This window comes from Phacochoerus africanus, chromosome 16, assembly GCF_016906955.1.
Source record: "Phacochoerus africanus isolate WHEZ1 chromosome 16, ROS_Pafr_v1, whole genome shotgun sequence".
Taxonomy (NCBI): Eukaryota; Metazoa; Chordata; class Mammalia; order Artiodactyla; family Suidae; genus Phacochoerus; species Phacochoerus africanus.
Window position 1 is genome coordinate 7,859,915 of NC_062559.1, and position 21,625 is coordinate 7,881,539.

Below are 21,625 nucleotides of genomic sequence, written 5' to 3' on the forward strand. Positions count from 1 at the left end.
AGGCCAACAGCTCTGTTGTTGCTTCTACTAAGAAAAGCAGCGAATAATATTGAAAGTTAAGATACCTAACAGCAGGGTTTAAAATGCCTTCATGTTTGGACTAGATAACAAAGAAACAGGAGAAGAAAAAAAGTGTCAAGGCAAGAAGACTATTATTAATTAAGCTGAGGATTATCTCAGCACACGGTGCACAAAGATAAAGAAATGGAAGTATGGGAGAAAGGGTAAGTCGAGGGACTGATGGACGGCAGCACTCAACTAGAAGATTCCAAAAGGAGCTAAAAGGCGAAGGAGGAATAAAGGAAAGGAAGAAAGTCATGTTACATGTCATGAACAACTCAATGCCCAACACTGGAAACAAGGAAACAACAAAATAAAGCCATAAGAGCTACATGAAAAATGAACGGGTAAAAGCAGTAATTATTGAACAAGAAAAGCTGCACATATCTACAGTCTACACCACAGCCACAGCAATGCCAGAGCCAAGCTGCGTCTGCAACCTGCACCATAGCTCGTGGCAACACCGGATGCTTAACCCACTAAGCGAGGCCAGGGAACGAACCTGTGTCCTTATGGATACTAGTCAGATTCGTTTCTGCTGAGCCACGAAGGAAATGCCAAGAAATCTTTTAATGCAATTCAAACACTGACACCCCCCCAAAATCTCAAGCAATGATCTATGATCTAATATGGCCCTACATTTTAAAAGCAAGTTATAAAAAAGATATCTAGTACAATTGACTTTGTATTAAAACCAAAACACCAAAAAGTAAATAAACATATGTGCCATATATATAAATACATATAAACATAAGCAAAAGCATAGAGAAATCAAGAAAATGATACATAACTTACTGACCTGATTCGAGGTAGGGATTTGGAGGTGGAAAGTATTATGAATAAGGACTTTTAAATTTTATTCTGTACATAACTATAGTCTCTGAAGCTTTCTTATTAAAGGAATATTTCCAGGATATATCTTGTGATTAAAAGAACAAAAGAATCCGTCACAACACAACTCAGAAAAAGCATAGTACTGACACGTATTTCAAATGCTGACATCTAGTGTAATTGCTTTGAAAAACCATATAACAAATCAGTTTCCTGCCTATTATCAACAAAGCAATCACATTACAAACATGCCACCTTCTTACATGTATTTACTAATTCTCCATGTGTATAACATACTCCTGCCTCATCCTTTCTAGATTAAAAAAAAAAGTTTTGGAGTTCCCGTTGTGGCGCAGAGGTTAACGAATCTGACTAGGAACAATGAGGTTGCGGGTTCGGTCCCTGCCCTTGCTCAGTGGGTTAACGATCCGGCATTGCCGTGAGCTGTGGTGTAGGTTGCAGACGCGGCTCGGATCCCGCGTTGCTGTGGCTCTGGCGTAGGCCGGTGGCTACAGCTCCGATTCGACCCCTAGCCTGGGAACCTCCATATGCCGCGAGAGCGGCCCAAAGAAATAGCAAAAAAAAAAAAAGTTTGGAGGGGAATCAATAGAAAAAGAATTTGGGGGTTCTGGATAACTTCTGGGTAACTGATTTTCCTAAGTCTGAGCGAGACATTCAATAGTTCTACTACCTCTGAAAGTGAGATCTGTAAAGTTAATTTTTTTAAACGTCCTCCCTCATAATTTTATTATTTTATTTTTATTGCAGTTGATTTACAATATTCTGCCAATTTGTGCTGTACAGTAAAGTGATCCCGTCATACAAATATATATATTTTCTCATATTGCCCTCCATCATGTTCCATCACAAGTGACTAGATATAGTTCCCTGTGCTACACAGCAGGATCTCATTGCTTATCCATTCCAGATAAGTCTGTCCCTACTGACCCCAAACTGTAAAGTTTAAAAAAAAGGTCAGTTGCTTTGCCATAAATTATTCCAAAGTCTAGCAACCTCGGTCCAGTACAGTCACGTAAACACCACTTTCACATGTGATCTGCCCTGACAATCCTATTTCATTGTCGAACCCTTTCTGCATCCCACACATCAAAAGTCCAACCTTTGAGATATACAATCTCCTTCCATTTCCATAGTTATCACACCACCACACACCTGAAGAAACTAATACCTGGATGATAGCAGTTACCTCATATAACAAGTTCTGTTTTTGCCAATAATTTAAAATTACTTAATTTTTCTTGGAATAGCGTTAAATAGCAAACAAACAAATAAAACCATGGTAACGAGTTGTGAGAGATACCACACAAGAAAGGAAAAACGTTTTAGTGCTATTAATGCTACCGTTGTCCCGATTTCGGGGCAGAAGATCCCACCTCTTCCTTTTGCACTGGGTCCTACATATTGGTGGCCAGCCCTGCTCTCGACTGCTGTACCCCTCCTGAGGCGCTCGGTCTGAAGCCTTTTCTTACCAGAATCCCCTTCCATCAACAGTCCTTTGGGGGCTCCACCTAGTTGTTACTGAGATGAAGGGCACCCTTGCTCCCCTGGCTCCTCTGCTGCTCCCCTTGTGGAATCTAGAGCTGGAACGGGACTGACTTAGAAATAATCCAGGGCCTCCACAAGCACTAGAGGAAGAACACCTGCCACAGAGGAAGATGCCACAGCTTCTCAGTCCCCTTCTAACCTTGACTTGACTTGCGGAAGCAGCCAAACGCTGCAATCTCTTATCTGGCCCTGCCTGTTCTCCCTTTGAATGACCAGTTTGGGCAGAAAAAGGCTTCTGGAAGACTCAACTTCAGCTGTAATCCGTGACAGCTTGGTTCCTCTCTGTCCTGTCCTGCCACTCCATGAATAAGCCATGAGCAGGCTTGAGCAGGTGAAAAGCTCCTGTTAGTAGCGACTGGTTTCATCAAAGCCTTTACGAGGGGTCCCGTAAAGCAGCGCTTGGGAGTTTGTTATGTTTTGTATTTGTCTTTTAATGATATAGCAGAATCACCTCTTCTTAAAAAAAAAAAAAAAGTGAGAAAGATAATTCTGGCAAATGTGCAAACACCACAAAACTGGAAATAAGAAACTTTATAGGAAACTGAAAACGAGCAAAACAAGATTTGTTTGTTTGTGAAGGATATAAAGAACATACAAATGTATCCTCAAGATTTATCATGGAACATTATGATCTGTCAAATTAAGGTATCAATACTCTCTAACAAAAACAAACAGATCAGAGGAAGGGTAAATACTCTAACACAGTGCTGCCCAACAGAACTTTCTGTGATGACAGAATTGTTTGTCTCTGTGCTAATACAGAACCCACGAGCCACAGGAATATTTGAAATGTGGCTGATATAATTGAGAAATTGTTTTTTGTTTTTGTTTTGTCTTTTTCCAGGGCTGCACCTGCAGCATATGGAGGCTTCCAGGCTAGGGGTCTAATCAGAGCTGCAGCTGCCAGCCTACACCACGGCCACAGCAATGCAGGATGCGAGCCACGTCTGTGACCCACACTACAGCTCACAGCAACGCCAGATCCTTAACCCACTGAGAGAGGCCAGGGATGGAACCCGCAACCTCATGGTTCCTAGTCGGATTCATTAACCACTGAGCCACGACGGGAATGCCAGGGAACTGCATTTTTAATATGGCTTGCATTTAGCTGCTTTAAAACGTGCCTACCAATTGAACAGCACAGTTCTAATGCCTCCTAGGTCAAACCCAGTGGTTTTTTTGGGAGACTTCTCTAACGACTGCCGAGGGCTGGGGGTTGGAAACAGGAAGAGAAGAAAGCTCTTAACAGATGTCTTTAGACACTTACACAAGACCTTAAATTCTCCACAGCCTCAAAATGCACTAGGTAGCACAACCTGCTGTAAGGAGCATGGGGGAAGGATACTTGGGGAAACCAAAGTTTGTCCTTCCCACTCCTGGCTAAGGCCAGTGGGAGGGAAAGGCCTAGGATTTGGGCCACTCAGATGGGAGGAGGATTCTGGTTCCACACAGACTCTTTAGGCTAGGCCATGCCTGGAGCATCTGTGCATGGAAATCATTGCTGTGGGGCTGGTGGGGACCTGAAAGTGGGGTGCTCATTTCTGGACAGGGTGTCCAGAGCCAGAGGAGGATTTAGAGGTGGAAGGAGGCCCCGAGGGCCCTTTCTGGCCACCTGCAGGCTGTAGCGGCTCTTTCTTTTTGGGATTAAGGTCTCGTTCCTGCTCTTGAACACTTTGCTTGTTCACAAAGGAGTCAGTCTCTTCCGTGAGTAGGTTAGTGTTGTAGGCGATGGGTTTATCCATGTTGAAGCATTGCTTGGCCAGTGGGCTAATGCCATAGCTGGTGGAGGCATACAGCCACTGCGGCGAGTCCAGGTGGGTGATGAGCAGGCAATAATAGGCAGTAAAGGTATCTGTGAGAAAATGCCAGTATAATGCTGTTAAGGAACCAGACCTCAGAGTCTTGTGCGATTGCTGGTTTTCCTCTTTTGTAGACAAGAAAAACCTCCCCATTCCCTTTGCAAGGATCCAGCTCAAATATCACACTGCATGAATTAAAGCGAGGCTTCTCTGGCTGGTTCTCACTGGCTTCTTGGGTATCGTCCTCCAGGTCTGCCAGAGTTGCTGCATTAGGAGTTGAGTGCATGGAAGGCTGGCTGAGTTGAGTCAGTTTTGAGATGCTGTTAATTGCCATGCAGCTCAAAGGAATGGTATGTGCATCCAGCTTCACTCTCCATGTCATATGGAAGCCATCTGTTATCAGGTAAAAGTTCTGTAGATTTGCACACAGCAGGCAGTTACTTTTTTTGTTCCCATGAAGAAATCATATGGGAGTTCCCGTCCTGGCACAACGGAAACAAATTCGACTATGAACCATGAGGTCGCGGGTTCGATCCCACTTAACCCACAGTGGGTTAAAGATCCGACATTACCCTGAGTTGTGATGTATGTCACAGACGGGGCTCGATCTGTCGTGCCTGTGGCTGTGGCCTAGGCCAGGAGCTGTAGCTCCCATCCGACCCAGTCTGGAAACTCCATATGCCACAGGTGTGGCCCTAAAAAGACAAAAAGAAAATCATATGACATATGACGTCCAGCGGGTACCTCTTCTATGATGATTACCTCTGTCAAAACGGGGGATGATTCTAGGATGCGGGTGATGCCCAGAGTCTGCTCTTCCAGGTGGGGCAGCAGCAGCAGGGGCGGAATCTCTTCCCTGGCTCATCCCGGCTCAGAGCGCCGCCGGCGCAGCGGCGGGACCGGCGCGGGAGAGGGGAGGTGCCGCCGTCACGTCCACGGCCTGCTGGGAGTTGTAGTGCTCTGCGCCTGAGAGCGCGGCGGGGAGGGGCTGGGGGCTGGGGGTGGGGGCTGGGGAGGTGGGGCGGCTGGACTCGGCGGGTACCCGGTACCACGCCCCCCGGACGCAGAGGCGACTCCGCCCTGATCCTCCGGCTGGGCTGGGCTCTCTTTAACACCAAACTTTTTCTAAGGAGTGCTGTCCAGTTGTCTTCCAACTTGATTTTTGTGTCATTTTCCATTCAGAAAGTATTGGCTAATAGAAGCTGAGAACTGAAAATTGACTTGGAAATTATCTAATCCAACTTCCATTTGACTCAAGGATTTTTTTTGGTAGAGTCTCTGATAGATGCTTTAATTCTGTGAATGATGGGTAGCCAACTTTTTCCAAAATCAGAAATTCCTCTTTTAGAGTTAATATTTTGCTGCAAATCTTTTTCTTTCTTTCCTTTGTTTTCTTTCTTTCTTTCTTTCTCTCTCTCTTTCTTCTTTTCTTTTTTTTTGCCACACTCGTAGCACACAGAAGTTCCTGGACCAGGGATTGAACCCACACCACAGCTGTAACCAGAGATATAGCAGTGACAACGAGGGATCCTCAATCTGCTGTGCTACCAGAGAATTCCCGAAGCTATTTCTTATATTTAGTTAAAATCAGTCTCCAGAAGTTTCCATTCTCTAAAATCTACTATAGTTGTGTATTGCTTTTTAGAATATCTCAAGCTATATTGAAAAATTAGAAGGAAGAAATATGTTTAGTGTTACAAGGAAAAATGGAAATGTATATTGGAAAAAATATTAAAGGTCATTATTTGTAGATAATATTGCTGTATAAGGAAAATCCAAAAGAGTCTATAGACAAGCTAGGAGAATTGATGAGTAAATTTAATTGACTTATCAATAAAATCAACATATATATTCAAAAATAAATCCACATGCCAACGACAGCTATATGGAGAATTAAAATTTGAAAATAACACTTAAATAAAATCAAGCATCAGGTAGTAAGAAAAATTTTTGAAAAAATTCAAGTCCTCTATACCAAAAATATCAAAAATAAAAATCTTAATAAATAGAAGGATATGTCACATTTATGGACTAGAATATTCACTCTTGTAAAGACAGCAATTCTCCCAAAATTAATCTGTGAATTTTATGTGATCAGAATAAAAATTTTGGTAGGTTTCATGAGAAGCTGATAAGCTGATTCTAAAATTTATTCGGAAACATAAAGAGTCAAAAATAGTCTAGGCAATATTGGAGAAAAATAAGAATAATTTGGAGGATTTACACAACTACATATCAAGATCTTATAAAGCTATAGTAACGAAGGCAGTGTGGTATTGGCAAAAGGACAGGCAAACTACCAATGGAAAAAAATAGAGATTCCAGAAACAGATCCACACATATAAAGAAATAGTATCACCATGCTGTACAGTAGAAAAATATATATATATATATATAAATGATAAAAAAAGAAGAAGTAATAAAGTTTTATAGTAGAGGTAGCTCTGCAATGCCAAGGGGAGGATGATAATTTCGGCAAATGGTGATGGATCTATTAGAAATTCAAGAAAAAAAATGTCCTGGACTCCTACCTGTTACCATACACAAAAGCCAATTCTAGATTGATTAAAAATCTAATTTTAGAAGATGAAACAGGAGTTCTCTTCCTGGCCCAGGGGAAACGAATCTGACTAGTATCCATGAGGACACAGGTTCAACCCCTGGCCTCGTTCAGTGGGTTAAGGATCTGGTGTTGCCGTGAGCTTTGGTATAGGTCGCAGACACGGCTCAGATCTGGCATTGCTGTGGCTGAGGTGTAGGCCAGCAGCTGCAGCTCCAATTCAACCCCTAGCCTGGGAACTTCCATATGCCGTGGGTGCAGCCCTAAAAAGAACAAAAAAAAAAAAAAAAAGAAGAAGAAGAAGAAGAAGAAGAAGAAGAAGAAGAAGAAGAAGAAGAAGATGAAACAATAATGCTTTTAGAGAAAAATATAGATATATATTTTTCTAACCTTGGAGTGAGCAAGAATTTTTAAATAGAATACAAAATGCACTAACTATTCAAAATTGATAAAGTGGGTTTGTTGAAATTAGGAATCATCTTTCATTAACTCTCTCTGTTAAGAGAGTTAAAGTCAAACCACAGCATAGATACTTAAAAATATCTAACAAAAGATTTGCATCCAGAACATATAAATATTACAAAGCAAAAAGAAAAATATGAACAGTCTAATAAAAAAATGGACCAAAAAAAGTAATTAAAAAGCACTTCACAAATATGATTATCCATCTAGCCCATCAGCATATGAAAAAGTGTTTAACTTTATCAGTCATTAGGAATGTACAGGTTAAAACCACATAATGATTATATTGAAAAAAATAAAAAACACCAAGACTAGGTTAGAATATAGAGCAAACAAATTTCATATATAATGCTAGAGGGAGTGTAAACTGGTTCAAATACTTTGAAAAAATATTTTGCAATATTACATGTACATATCCTATGAACTAGAGATTTCATTCTTAAGTATCATTATTTGCCTAGTATATAACTGTATATTTAATAAAAGAGCCACGAAAACCATTTTAGGGAGTTCCCACTGTGGCTCAGTGGAAATGAACTGGACTAGTATCCATGACTATTCAGGTTCAATCCCTGGCCTCACTCAGTGGGCATTGACGTGAGCTGTGGTGTGGGTTGCAGATACAACTTGGATCCTGTGTTGCTGTGGCTGTGTCATGGGCCAGCAGCTGTAACTCCAATTCACCTGCTAGCCTGGGAACTTTCACATGCCGCAGGTGCAGCCCTAAAAAAAAAAAATTTCTTAGAAACAGTGGGAAATTTACATTGGCCAATTATATAATTAACATAGTATGTTATGATATGGTATAACATAAATATATAAACATAATATAAAATACATATAATAAATATAAGATAACTGTTAGTAATAAAATAAGCACCTGTTAGAAAATATAATATATTGTATTTATAGCAGAAACCATGTATATAACATATCTATGAAAAAAACTTCATAATGCATATGTAATAAAATGTATATTAAGAGAAATAACAAGCTCGGTTGAGAAATATGCATATATATCAAAGAGGGTTGAAATGGAGAGACTTCCTATGATTTTAAAATGGGAAGATTTTAAATTATTATGTCCTTATTACCTAAATTTAACCTAAAATTTAATACAGTCCCAATTAATATCCCAATAGGACATTTGGGGACATAGAATATTGAATACAGGATAAATAAATAAAATCTAAATATACACACCTTATGATAAAGTCACTAAATCATCACTAAGCAGGGTTCAAAGAGTTGATATTCTTGCAGAAGCTACTCAAGTTTAAAAAAAAAGTATTTTTTTAAGCTCATTCATGTTCATCTCTTGCCAATAACATGATTTCAGAAGGCTCTTTTTATAACAAGTCACTTGAGCTCTGTACGTGTCTCGGTCATCCATGTATGCCTGATGGCCTCTATTCCCAAGGAACGCATCGTCTGGCCCTCAAGCATTTAACCTTTCCATGGCAATCCCTGGAATCATACTCATGGCACACTTAGCAGCACTGGGAACTCACCTTCTCCTCTGGACTTGAGACCCCAAGGGCCAACATTCTTGTTAGTTCCTTCTCCTCTTCCCTTTACCCTACTCTGCTTCCCCACCTTCCTTAGTGTTGCTGTGTATTTCAACAGGGCAGGAAAGAAAGAACTCCAACCAAATCAAAGGCCCATCAGCCACTCCATCACCACCCTCTCCCCGCCTCACACACTCATCATTTCTTTGAAATGAAACCCAGCAGGCCAACAGCAGGCAGCTGACCTCTGTCACTTTCTGGCCGGGAGCACAGTCTATCCTTTCTGCTTCAGGGACTTCTGGGCACTCCGGAATAAATGAAGTATCTGCATAGAAATGAAGGAACAAAGCTGAAAATCTGTAGGGTGATCACAGTTCCAGGAAGGAAGCAGGTGTACAGACTTTGAGCCAGTTCTCCAGTCAGTGATCACTAGTAGCTGGTATCTACATTTGCATAGATTGTTTAACACTTCTCCAAGTGTTAAACACATTTATTCTTTGTTTAGTTGGGGGCGGTGTTGAAATATAAGTCACATACCATAAAATTCGCCCGTTTAAAGTGTACAATGCAGTGGCTTTTAGTATTTTATAATCTTGTGCAATCAGAGTTTCCACTCTGGCCCAGTGGAAATGAATCTGATTAGTATCCATGAAGGTGAAGGATGAAGGTCCCATCCCTGGCCTCACTCAGTGGGTTAAGGATCTGGCATTGCCATGAGCTGTAGCGAAGGTCTTGAACACGAGTTCCCGTTGTGGTGCAGAGGAAATGATTAGGAACCATGAGGTTTCGGGTTCGATCCCTGGCCTTACTCAGTGGGTTAAGGATCTGGCGTTGCCGTGAGCTGTGGTGTAAGTCACAGACACGGCTCAGATTCTGCATTGTTGTGGCTGTGGCATAGGCCAGCAGCTGTAGCTCTGATTGGACCCCTAGTCTGGGAATCTCCATATGCCTCAAGTGTGGCCCTAAAAAGCCAAAAAAAAAAAAAAAAGATGTGAACAGACATTTCTCCAAAGAAGACATGCAAATGGCCAACAGGTACATAGACAGATGCTCAACATCACTAATCATCAGGGAAATTCAAATCAAAACCACAATGAGCTATCACCTCAAATCTGTTAAAGGAAATAAAAGATAAGTGCTGGTGAGGATGTGGAGAAGTTGCAAACGGGTCCAGCCACTATGGAAACAGTGTTGAGGTGCCTCAAAAAATTAAAAATAGGACTACATGTAATCCAGAAATCCCACTTTTAGTTATTTGTCCAAAAGAACTGAAACCAAGATCTCAAAGAGATATCCACATTCCCATCGTAGTTCATTGTAGCACTGTTCACTAAGATGTAAAAATTACCCAAGTTCTATTGAGAAATGGATAGATAAAGAAAATGTGGTATATACTAGAGTTCCCGTCACGGCTCAGCAGTTAACGAATCTGACTGGCATCTGTGAGGAAGGATGCAAGTTCAATCCCCGGCCTCACTCAGAGGGTTAAGGATCTGCTGTTGCTGTGAGCTGTGGTGTAGTTTGCAGACATGGCTCAGATCCTGCATTGCTGTGGCTGTTGCGTAGGCCAGCAGATGCCGCTCTGATTTGTTCCTAGCCTGGGAAACTTCATATGCCACAGGTGCAGCACTAAAAAAAACAAAAAACCAAAAAACAACAACAAAAAAGAAAATGTGGTATATACACATAGTGGAATATTACTCAGTCTTAAAGAAGGAAATATGGTCATTTGTAGCAACATGGATAAAACATGAGGATGTCATGCTAAATGAAATAAGTCAGTCACAGAAGGGAAAATACTGCATGATTCCATTTGCATGAGATAGCTAAAAAAAGTCAAACTCACAGAAGCAAAGAATAGAATGATAGTTGCTGAGGGTTGGAAGGAGAAGGAAATGGGGCATTGCTAATCAACATATATAAAATTTCAGTTATACAAGACAAATCAGTTCTACAGATCTATTGTACAGCATTGTGCCTCTGGGTAACAATACTGTATTGTACACTAAAAAATTTGTTAAGAAGATACAACGAATTAAATTAAAAAATTCCTTTTCAACTCATGGAAACATATCCTCAAAAAACATCTTTAGATAAGTCCAATATGTAAAATAGTTAAAAGTGGAACAACTCTGCATAAATTAAAGTATGGTTTAGCATGAATGCAGGTATGAAGACCTAGTTTTGCGCTAAATAAAAGAAACTACTTATTCATATATACCTGGATAATAATCTCATGGGACTTGTTTTCTCACCTCCCCAAACCCCCCACATTTTATAGGAAAAAAGCAGTAATAGGTTAAAATTATAGCAATGGTTTTCAAATCATCCTACAAAAGCATAACTGTTCTTAGAAAGTACCTTAATGTTTACTGTGAAAAGCAGTGAAAAGAGAATGAGTAGGTAGGGTTCCGTTATCCGTACAGGTTCTTTTCAGGGCATACTAAATCTCCATTTACAAAGTCAGCTTTAGCAAGCAGAATAAATCTCAAAGTCATTTTAAGAATAGATTTTTGTATTACACGTATTGTATTTTTATTTAAGTATAACGTGTGTGGAGGAGAGAGAAGGCGTTGTGCTGGGTGGTTCTGTGGGAGAAGAGTTTCAAAGGTATCAATGAAGAAATCATGGCTATTTAATCAGAATATGGGCTGGAGGCTAATTGTAGTTGACATATACAGGCCAAGTTAATCAGCCCTTAACGCCCCTGTAACTTGATTTCCTTTTCCATCAGGTAATGGCACTGTTCCCTCAACTGTTCTTTCTCCTTGAAGATTCTATTATTTTATGACTCCATGTTGAAGGACAGGCTTCCAAGGAAAGCCTAATTTTTCACCTTGTTAGACTTGCATCCAATGGGACTTAGGGCACCTTGAATATCACTAGCATTGAGAAAGAACACATCATTTGGAGATTTATTTAAATGAATTGTGGGTGTCGATTTTGAATGATGCAATGGGATGGGTGACATGCTCAAGGATGAAGAAAAAAAATGATCTCCTATTACCAACCCTCCCATCCCAGCAGCCAGAAGCATCTCCCTTACCTGAAGGATTTTCCAACACGAGAAGCAGCAAGAGGATATCTACGGCCAATATAATTAGGACAAAGATGATCAGAAGGATTTCCAATATGCTAAACTTCCTCGCCATCTAGATGGACAGAGATAACAGGATTAAAATAAGACTTGTGCTTGCCAAGGGGGAAGGGAAGGGAGTGGAATGGACTGGGAGTCTGGGGTTAATAGATGCAAATTATTGCATTTGGAATGGATAAGCAATGAGATCCTGCTGTATAGCACTGGGAACTATATCTAGTCACTTATGATGGAGGATCATGTGAGAAAAAGAATGTATATATACGTGTGACTGGGTCACTTTGCTGTACAGTAGAAATTGACAGAATACTGTAAACCAACTGTAATGGAAAAATAAAAATTATTTAAAAATTTTTTTAAAAAAGTAAGTTACGAAACCCCATCAATCCAAAAGAATAGTAGGCATCATGATTAGAGCATGAACTCCTTTGCAAGATGCTTGATTATCAACATTCCTCTTTATATAATCCTGAGAATACTTGTTTCTACTCATCACATTTCCAATTAACTCCGGTCAGTGCACCCAACACCTCTAGGACTCTTGACCCTTTTGTCAGCAGATGGACTGAGTATTGTCCAAGGAAAAAATATATCAGGCACAAAAGAATTGGAGGGAGAGATGGAGGAGAGGAACAGAGTATAGTAGGAAGTGAGATGAGGGGTTGAGATGGCTCACAAAGCCCTTCTAGATGCCGCTTTGACCTCACACCCTCCCTGGGCAGAGAGAAGAAGGTCCACTCAGGGAGGGGAAAAGTAGCAAAACTTGAACCTGGGTCTTATTCCAATTCCCATGCCATGGGGTTCAGATGTTTAAATGTTTAGAGGTCACTAATCCTTTGACTCTGGTAACAAAAATGTACCTAAACCTGATTGTCAGTGTAAGGCTTACCTGTGTATCCACAGCAACACAGATCCACGTAAGTTTGGTGGCTCACTATAGCTCTATGATCATGCAGAGACCCAAGTTTTAACATAGTTGGTATTTTGGAGGGTGGGAAGTGGGAATCAAAGAATTTCGGTTCTCGTCCTAGATTCCACACTGATCGATGGGTGTTTTAACTGCTTGGATGTGTGTTTCTTCATTTACAAAATAAAGTCAGAGTCTGGAGGTGTTCTCATTCTTCTGCTCTAACTATAGCAGATAATGCATGCCTGACGATTTCATGACAGCCCTGCGCTTCAGTGACTCTCATCATCCCCATATTTCCATCATCCCCATCATCCCCTGGAATCTATCATTCTCCAGAACTGCTCCACTTCTGAACTCCTACCGCTACTTCCTGTGTACCGGTCAAGTCTTTCTATCCTTTCATGTCATTGCTTCCTTAGTCCTTGATCACATTAAAGCTTCTGTTCTCTTTCATTTCCTTCTCATCTCTTAGCCTCTCCTGGCTTTCATCCCATCCGTATCTGTTATTGTTCACATCTTCTTTGATCCCTTATATAGTCTATGGTAATGCACTCATGAACGACCCGTCCAAACATCTGCCTTCTGGGTTTATGCACTCGGCCTAATGTAAACACTGCTGGGTTCATAATCTCCCAAATATCCTGGGCTTGCAGGCTGACAATCTTGCCAGCTCCTCTCATTTTTTGTTCACAGCACAAAGTTCACAGCACAAAGTTCTTTTCAAGCCCCAACCTGTTACTGACACTCTTACTCTCAGCCAATATTATTTCCAACATCATGGATAACTATTTTGCAGAAATTAGTTCATCTCCCTGCTTTGCAAACCAACCTTTTCCATAAAAATTATCCATATTTAGGTAAGTCCTAATCAGTCCCCCTCTCTTCTCAATGGAAGAGTTCCCTCCACTTGTCTAAGTATCATCCTACCATCTGCTCTCCGTATCTCACAGTTCGAATTGCTCAAAAATCTTATTCCACCCATTATCCTTCTTCTCTCTTCATTATCAACCTCTCCCTCTGACTTTGCTCTTTCTCCTCATATTTGTATCCCAAGCTGCCCGAAACTCTGTTGATGACTGTTTTTTTCTCTAGACCATTATTACTTTCTTTTTCCTTTCTTGGTAACTTTCCAAAAGATAATTCCACCCTGCCTGCACTGCCTTCCTCATATATTACCAGCATGGTTTCTGTTTCTTGCATTCCACTGCCAAGGTCACTCAAGGCTTAGCTGCTGAATACAATCTCTCAATCATTTAGAACTATCAACCACTCCCTCCTCTTTCCTCTTTAAAATTGTCTACCTTTGGATCATTGGATATCCTTTGATCTCAATTTTCCACCTACTTTTCTAGCTCCTCTTTGGTTTTCTTTGCAGTCTCCTTTTTCACTAAGTGTTAACATTGCCTGTATTTCATCATAAGTCCACGATTCACCCTCCTTCAGCCATCTCCGCCACTCACATGACTTTATGTAATATCTGAGGGACAATCCAACCTGTATTTCCAGCTCAGAGATTTGGATTCATATATTTAATTGCTTATTAGAAGTCTCAATTGGATTTCCCACAAACGTCGCCAAATTTAACATGTTTAAATGTGAAATAATCTCTCCCCATATCCTAATCCAATCCAACTTCCATCGATTCTGCCAAATTGGCTTCTTCTCAAATAATCAATACCTTGAAGGACAGAATTACAATTTCTTCAAAAAGCTAGATATCTTTTTGTTTGTGGGGTTTTTGTTGTTGTTGGTTTTTTTTGTTTGTTTGTTTGTTTTGTTTTGTTTTTGCTTTTAGGGCCACAACTACGGCATATGGAAGTTCCCAGGCTAGGGGCTGAATCAGAGCTACAGCTGCTGGTCTGTACCACAGCCACAGCAATGCAGGATCTGAGTCGCATCTGTGACCTGAAGCACAGCTCACAGCAATGCTGGATCCTTAACCCACTGAGCAAGGCCAGGGATTGAACCTGCATCCTCATGGATACTAGTTGGGTTCATTTCTGAAGCACAAAAACAGGAACTCCCGAAAACCTAGGTATCTTTTTGACCCTTCTCTTTCTGTTAGTTCCTACAGCCAGCTACAAGTTCAGTCTTTCAAGTGTGTTCCTTCTTCTCCGTCCCTACTGGAAATGCTTTAGTTTGGGCTATAATTTCAGGTCTGAACTGTCACCACCACTGCCCTGCTGGCTCCCTGCTTCCACTGTTCTTGCTCTTGAAATCTTCTAAACACAAATCCTCTAAAGAGCTGGACTGCTCTTTGGCACAAACACAACTGTTTCCATTTTCTTATACTCAAGACTTTGGTGGTTCTCCAGATAAAAACAAACTCTTTGGCTTTGTAATCAAAAGTCTCCTGACACCTCCCATGCCCAGTCCTCAGCCTCTTCTCCGACATTTCAGCTAACCCAATATTTATGCAGTGATCATCAATAAGTTGACATGGGCAAAGAATTGTCTCATGCTTTCTTTTTTACTCTCCCTCTATTTTAACTTTCCATTTCCCTGCACCCCTGCTCCTCTCAACCCCAGCCCAATGCCATGGCCATTTCTACAGGCACTTTCTTCATTTCTCAATTGAGGAAGCTTTTAGGTTAATGTTTAATAAGCCAAGAAAAGAAGTGCCTTCACTGTGAAATGAGGGCCAGGAGCAAAGATCTATAGCCAGTTTGCCGACGTGGAATTGAGGACTGAGGTTTGGGATTGAAGTTGGAATTTCTTAACTCTTCTTTCCTATGTGCCTAAATCCACCAAGGGTCTCTCCACTTGTCTAAATTATCCAAAGGATTAGTCTAATCCCATACCATATTATTATTTTCCTATAAAATCCCTATATCAAGGTTGACCGGGCAGGCATCACGATTCCCATTTTATCAATAAATGCTAAGGAATTTTGTATAACCATGGTTAGTGGTGGAACTGAGGCAAAAATTGAAGCTCTACTTCTTGAATTGGTACTTGAGTATTCTCCCTCTCCACGGGGTCTTCCAGACTGAAGAGCTTAAAGATCTAGAGACTAACTCTCCATTGGTGGAATTTTGGCCGGTGCGAGAAAGCTGAGGGACTTACCCCATACGCTCACAATGCCTGACTTAGTTTCTTACACATTTAGCCTATGATTCACGACCACAGCAGACACACGGTCCATCAAATAGCCTCCCTCTCCAAGATGGTTTCTCTCCATGGGGAGAGTTTTCTTTCTAACCTTTACAAACCAAAAGCAAGCACCTCTTCCATAGCTCCTCAGTCCTCTGGGGAAGCAGGCTCAACGTCTGTAACTCAGGAGATTTAGGTCACTCGGGGGACCACCCCAGGTATGTTCCTGCCGTGGGAACTATTGTCATCCAGGCAGAGGGTAGGAGCAGGGATTCCTGAAGCTAGAAATTCTTCCCTGCTTAGAAACCCTTCCTGCCCAAAGCTGCTTTTCTATACCAAATGTTTTAAGAATAATTAAAAGCCTAGTTATTATTAAAAAGCCTTAATGATTGGGAACCATCTCCCTTCCTGCCCAAAGAAGCGCCCTCCTCCCACTTCATGCCACCTTCCGGGAGTCATCAGCAGGAGCTGATCTGTTTATTCCTTCCTTGGTTTCTCTCAGTGAGAGAGGAACATATCATACCAAGACCCTCCTCACCTGCCCTCCCCCAAACACACACACACACACACACACCCCTCTCCCCTCTCCAGTCGGCCCGTGAGTCCATGCACTGTCTCATTCCTACTTCTCATGGTGGAAAGGGAAGAAAATCAAGTCCAGATCCAGGAAAAGTTATGAATTGTCCAGATCACATGGCAGAGAAGGAGACAGGGACATTTACGAGGAGAAAGGGATGGTACTTGTTCAGAGAACCATGTGCATGGGGAGAAGTACTCACCTCATAGCCGTATCTCTTTATGCGCTGTGTCTGTCCTTCAGTGCCTCTTAGGAGCACTGAGCAAAGGCGACTGGGCCGATGTAGACACCTTCTGCCAGGATTGATTTATTGCCTTATAAAGTTGATGGCAATGGGAGGAGAGGAGTGCAGTTTTCAAAAGACCATAAAAGGGCTCTTATTTTCCTTGTGACCTGGAGAAAGCTCCATTTGTTAATAAAAAGGGAAGGCGGGGCTTTTTCTAATAACTATGCCTTTTCAGTGTTCCTGTTCATATCCTATTACTTTGCTTGTCACACTATGTTATACTTGCCTGTGTGTCCATGTGGCCTAAAGAGTTCAAGAGCTAGAGTCTTCGCCATCGTCCTCACTGCTGTGTCCCCTGTGCTTAGCATTCTGCCCAGCCTCCACTATGTTCTTAAAAATATAGCTCTTTGTTGAATAAGTAAGCAAAAGAACAATAATGCTTCATTCATCACATTATTCCTTTCTCCAAGTTTACCTTCAAAAAATTTTTTAGTATAACTGAGTTTTGCATTAATTCAAATAAGCCACCCCATCATTAGTCTCATAAGAGAAACACCATTAAAATGGAAATTGTATCATGTTAACAAGGGAAGACACTTCTACTGCATACTTGTCATGTTCTCTGACTGCTCAGCATCTTCAAAAAACTTGTCTAGGAATTCCCACTATGGTGCAGCAGGTTAAGTATCCGGCATTGTTTCTGAAGCGGTTCGGATCACTGCTGAGGTGCAGGTTTGATCCCTAGCCCAGCATAATGGGTTGAGGATCTGGCGTTGCCACAGCTGTGGCATGGGTAGTGGGTGAAGCTTGGATTAGATCCCTGGCCCAGGAACTTCCATATGCCATGAGTGGAGTAAAAAAAAAAATTCTAATACTTAAAGAACTTCTCACCTTGAGAATTCTGCCTCCCCAAGGAAGAGGCTAGAAATTCTCATTTTCACAGTCTTCCTTTTAGCCAGTGTAGAGGCAAGTTGCCTGGGCTTGGCCAATGAGATATGCCTGTGATCCAGAAGAAAGCGGACAGAAGAAGGAAAGGCCATGTGGAATCCAGGAAAGTGGAGAGACATCATTTCAGAGGCATCAGAAACAAGGGACCTAGTATCATCCTATGCTCTGTGTTGGGGTGCTAGTTGCCAGATGTGTGCTAAGGGACATAGCAGTGGACTATCCCCCTGGGTAACTGTGCTCTTGTCCTTGGCCATGTAGCTTACAAACCTGATGCTCAAGCCCTCATGGAGTTTTAGCGAATCACTAATATCTTAAAAAAAATTTTTTTTCTTAAGATAGCTAAAGTGGAAGTCCTTAAATTAAAATATAGTTTGCATACCCTAACATTCATCCTTCTGAAGTGTACCATTCAGTGGTTGTTAGTATATTCACAAACTTGTGCAATGATCACCACTAATCCAGGACATTTGCATCATCCCAAAAAGAAGCCATATACTTAGTGGTCACTTCCCTCTCCCGTGTCCCTGAAACCACTAATCTATGTTCTGCTTATATTATGGATTTTCCTATTCTGAATATTTCATATGAATGGAATCATGTAACATGTGGCCATTTATGTCTGGCTTCTTTCACTCAGCATGTTTTCAAAGCCTATTCATGTTGTTGCAGGTATTAGGTATCTGTAGGAATCAATATCTTATTTCTTTTCATGGCTGGATGTCACCCATTGTATTGATATATCACATTTTGTTTATCCACTCATCGGTTGATGTATATTTGGGTTGTTTACACTTTTTTATTATGAGCAATGCTGCTATGAACATGCATGAAAAAACTTTTGTATGGGCATATATTTTCAATTCTTTTGGGGATATACTCAGGAGCGGAATTTCGGGTCATATCTCTAACTTTTGGAAGAACTGCAGAACTGTTTCCCAAAGTACTGGCAACATTTTACTTTCCCACCAGCAATAAATGAGAATATTAGTATTATATAGGATACTGCATATTCTATCTATAGAAATATATGAGGGTATGCTATCTTTTGATGGTATCTAAATAATATAGTACCCATAGTAGTCCATGTTTGCTTCAAATGCTCAGTGCATGGCAAGCACACACACACACACACACACACACACATACACACAGAAACTTGGTTTCTGCCTCTATAAACTCCTGGAATGACATACACATCTTATCTTTTGCACCAGTCCAAGAGAACCTTTGTTAGAGGGGAAACGCACCTGGATCTCATTTCAAATTGAGACAATATCTTGGCAAAAGATCAAGAAAGGAGATTTATTGTTACACAAGATCTTTCTATTCTTTGTGTAATATTTACATCCCGTGCCCACTTGTGATATCATTCATATTACCACGCTGACCACCCCAGCTAGAACCTGTTTCCTAAAGTATAGAAAATAGCTAGCTTCACCACCGCGTCCTGCTAACTAGCAACTGAAAGATATTAGGTCATATGCTTGTGTTGTCCAGTGAAAAAGTAACAGAGATGTTTTGAAGGGAAGAGACAAACTTGGGAGCCAGGATCTTCCCGTTGTAAGAAGGCATGGTGAAGTTAGCTATGGGCAGAACTCAAATGATCAAGGCAAACCGATGGTTGGAATCATCAGGTCAGAAACCAACAATATGTGTGACCCTTCACTTTGAGAGCACCATCCTCCAGGGCCAGACGCAAACCTCTCAGTGATTTTGCTGCAGCGACAGGGAGAGGATGTTGGTGACACACAGACCATATCCGCCAAGGCCATCACCACCTTGTCTTTGTAGGTACTTATGGGCATTAATGTAACGAAGATGTTCTTCATAAGAAAAGGAATGGATTTCTTCTTTGAGTGCTGGGATTGTTATTTTTTATTTTGGCATACCAATGAAAAGATCAAATGAAATGATGTGGCCTGGAGAGGAGAGAATATGGAATATGTCCCACACGTTCCCCTCAGAACTGGCCAGGAGTGTTAAGTACAGGTCCTTGGGAAGCTTTGGGACCCAAGGCTTTGGGGAGCTGCTCTGGGGTAGCTACAAATGGATATGGCTCCATGGGCAGAGCCATCCTCACAGTGTAGACTGGGCGTCAACCTCTGGGAGGTCCTTGTGACCTTTTCAGGTTTGTGAGGTAAAACTACCTCATAACACACTGAGGAGCTATTTGCCTTTCTTTTTTCTTTCTTTTTAGGGCTGCACTCATGACATAAAGAAGTTTCCAGGCTAGGGGTTGAATCGGAGCTACAGCTGCTGGCCTACACCACAGCCCCAGCGACATGGGATCCAAGCCACGTCTGCGACCTACACCCCAGCTCAAGGCAATGCGGGATCCTTAACCCACTGAGTGAGGCCAGGGAATCAAACCCACGTCCTCATGGATCCTAGTCGGGCTCGCTAACCACTTAGCCACGAAGGGAACTCCCTTATCTTACCTTTCTTACTCTCTTTCTCTCACTGGCACACAGTGGAGTTTTCCAGGGGCTACATACATAACGTGATATCACAAAAGACTGAATGAAGAAGTAGATATGAGAACTCCTTTTTTTCTATTAAGCCGTATTTTAAAGAGATTTGTAAAAAGGGAAAATAATGCAAATCTTCTGACTTTTTGTTTTGGAAAATGTAGTTAATTTTTAATATGATAACTCTCAAGAGCCATAACCCCATGAGCGAAAGCTTTTGGAATCGATAATTTTTAAGAGGTGCTGGGACAAAGCCATTTGAGGACTGCTGATCTAGTGCACTAGGATTTTCAAATGTTTGACATATGATGTTTCATATGATATATCGTAATGTATGTGATATGATGTTTTACATATGATGTTTTCATATGATATATGTAATGTATGTGAGGATGTACACATATATGCTGTACTTGAATAATTTTATATATAGTATATACTTAATATATGTCATATATTTAAATAACATATACACTTTATATAGATATTTGAAGATATATTTCAATATATTACATATATGTAATATATATTTATATACATTTAAGATTCTTTAACTAGAATTCCAGTACGTAAATAAATGAATGACTGAATCCAATGTGGAGGCTCGGAACACTTCCATCCCACTCTCTCCCCACTCTTAGAGGGCAACAAAGAGCTCGGGGTCTCTGCACAGTCCATGATTTGGAAGTCACAGCTTTAGTCTGACACAGTATTTTGCAAACAAGGAAATATGATCCCAGAGAGACAGAGTGACTTAACCAAGTCTCTTGACCCTAAAAATTGCTCCTGAGGTTTGTTTGTTTCGTTTTTTTTTTTTTTTTAGGGCCACACCCACAGTATATGGAGGTTCCCAGGCTAGGGGTCGAATTGGAGCTATAGCTGCTGGCCACAGCCACAGCCACAGCAACACGGGATCCTAGCTGCACCTGCAACCCACACCACAGCTCACGGCAACGCGGGATCCTTAACCACTGATCGAGGCCAGGGATTGAACCTGCAACCTCATGGTTCCTAGTTGGATTCATTTCCGCTGCACCACAACGGGAACTCCACTCCCGAGTTTTCTTGCTAAAAGGGAAGAAGCATAAAATGCCTCGACCAGCAGACCTAACACCTGTGATGGAACAAGGAAAGATCAGTGTTATACTTAGAAATGGACAGCTCTGCTCCAGAGAGAGAAAATGAGGGCGCCACAGAGCCAACCCCTCCACTGAACCCCCTTTCCCAGAGCCACTCAGAATTTTTCTAATTCTAGACTAGAAGTCTTCATGTCCATATGGAACTGCCTGCTTAAAAGCCAAAAGTTGAATGAATTCAAGAGAAGGTGACAGACTGAGCCTTGGGAGCCCTTGCAACAATTAAACAGCTACATAGGGTCTGAGTTGCAAAATGAAGTCTGGGGAGCTGATAACTTAATATAGGGGTTCTTGAACTCAGGTCCCCAAAACTACAGAGGATATAACTTAATCTCTAAATATAGATGGAAAAAAATACATCTTTTTTCTCTAACTGAAATTCCT

General features: G+C 41.3%; 1 protein-coding gene and 1 pseudogene across 1 annotated transcript in view; both read right to left on the reverse strand.

Annotated features, from left to right (window-relative positions):
- MGAM2 (maltase-glucoamylase 2 (putative)) overlaps window positions 1-11,938 on the reverse strand; it is an 89,227-nt gene extending 77,289 nt beyond the window's left edge. Inside the window, exons 1-2 of the mRNA XM_047763393.1 lie at window positions 11,833-11,938; window positions 9,032-9,111 (exon numbers count right to left, since the gene is read on the reverse strand). Coding sequence (XP_047619349.1) covers window positions 9,032-9,111; window positions 11,833-11,938 — 186 coding nt within the window. The remainder of the gene's footprint in view (window positions 1-9,031; window positions 9,112-11,832) is intronic.
- LOC125117496 (tubulin polyglutamylase complex subunit 2-like) lies at window positions 3,660-4,723 on the reverse strand (annotated as a pseudogene).
- Window positions 11,939-21,625: the final 9,687 nt, after the last annotated feature.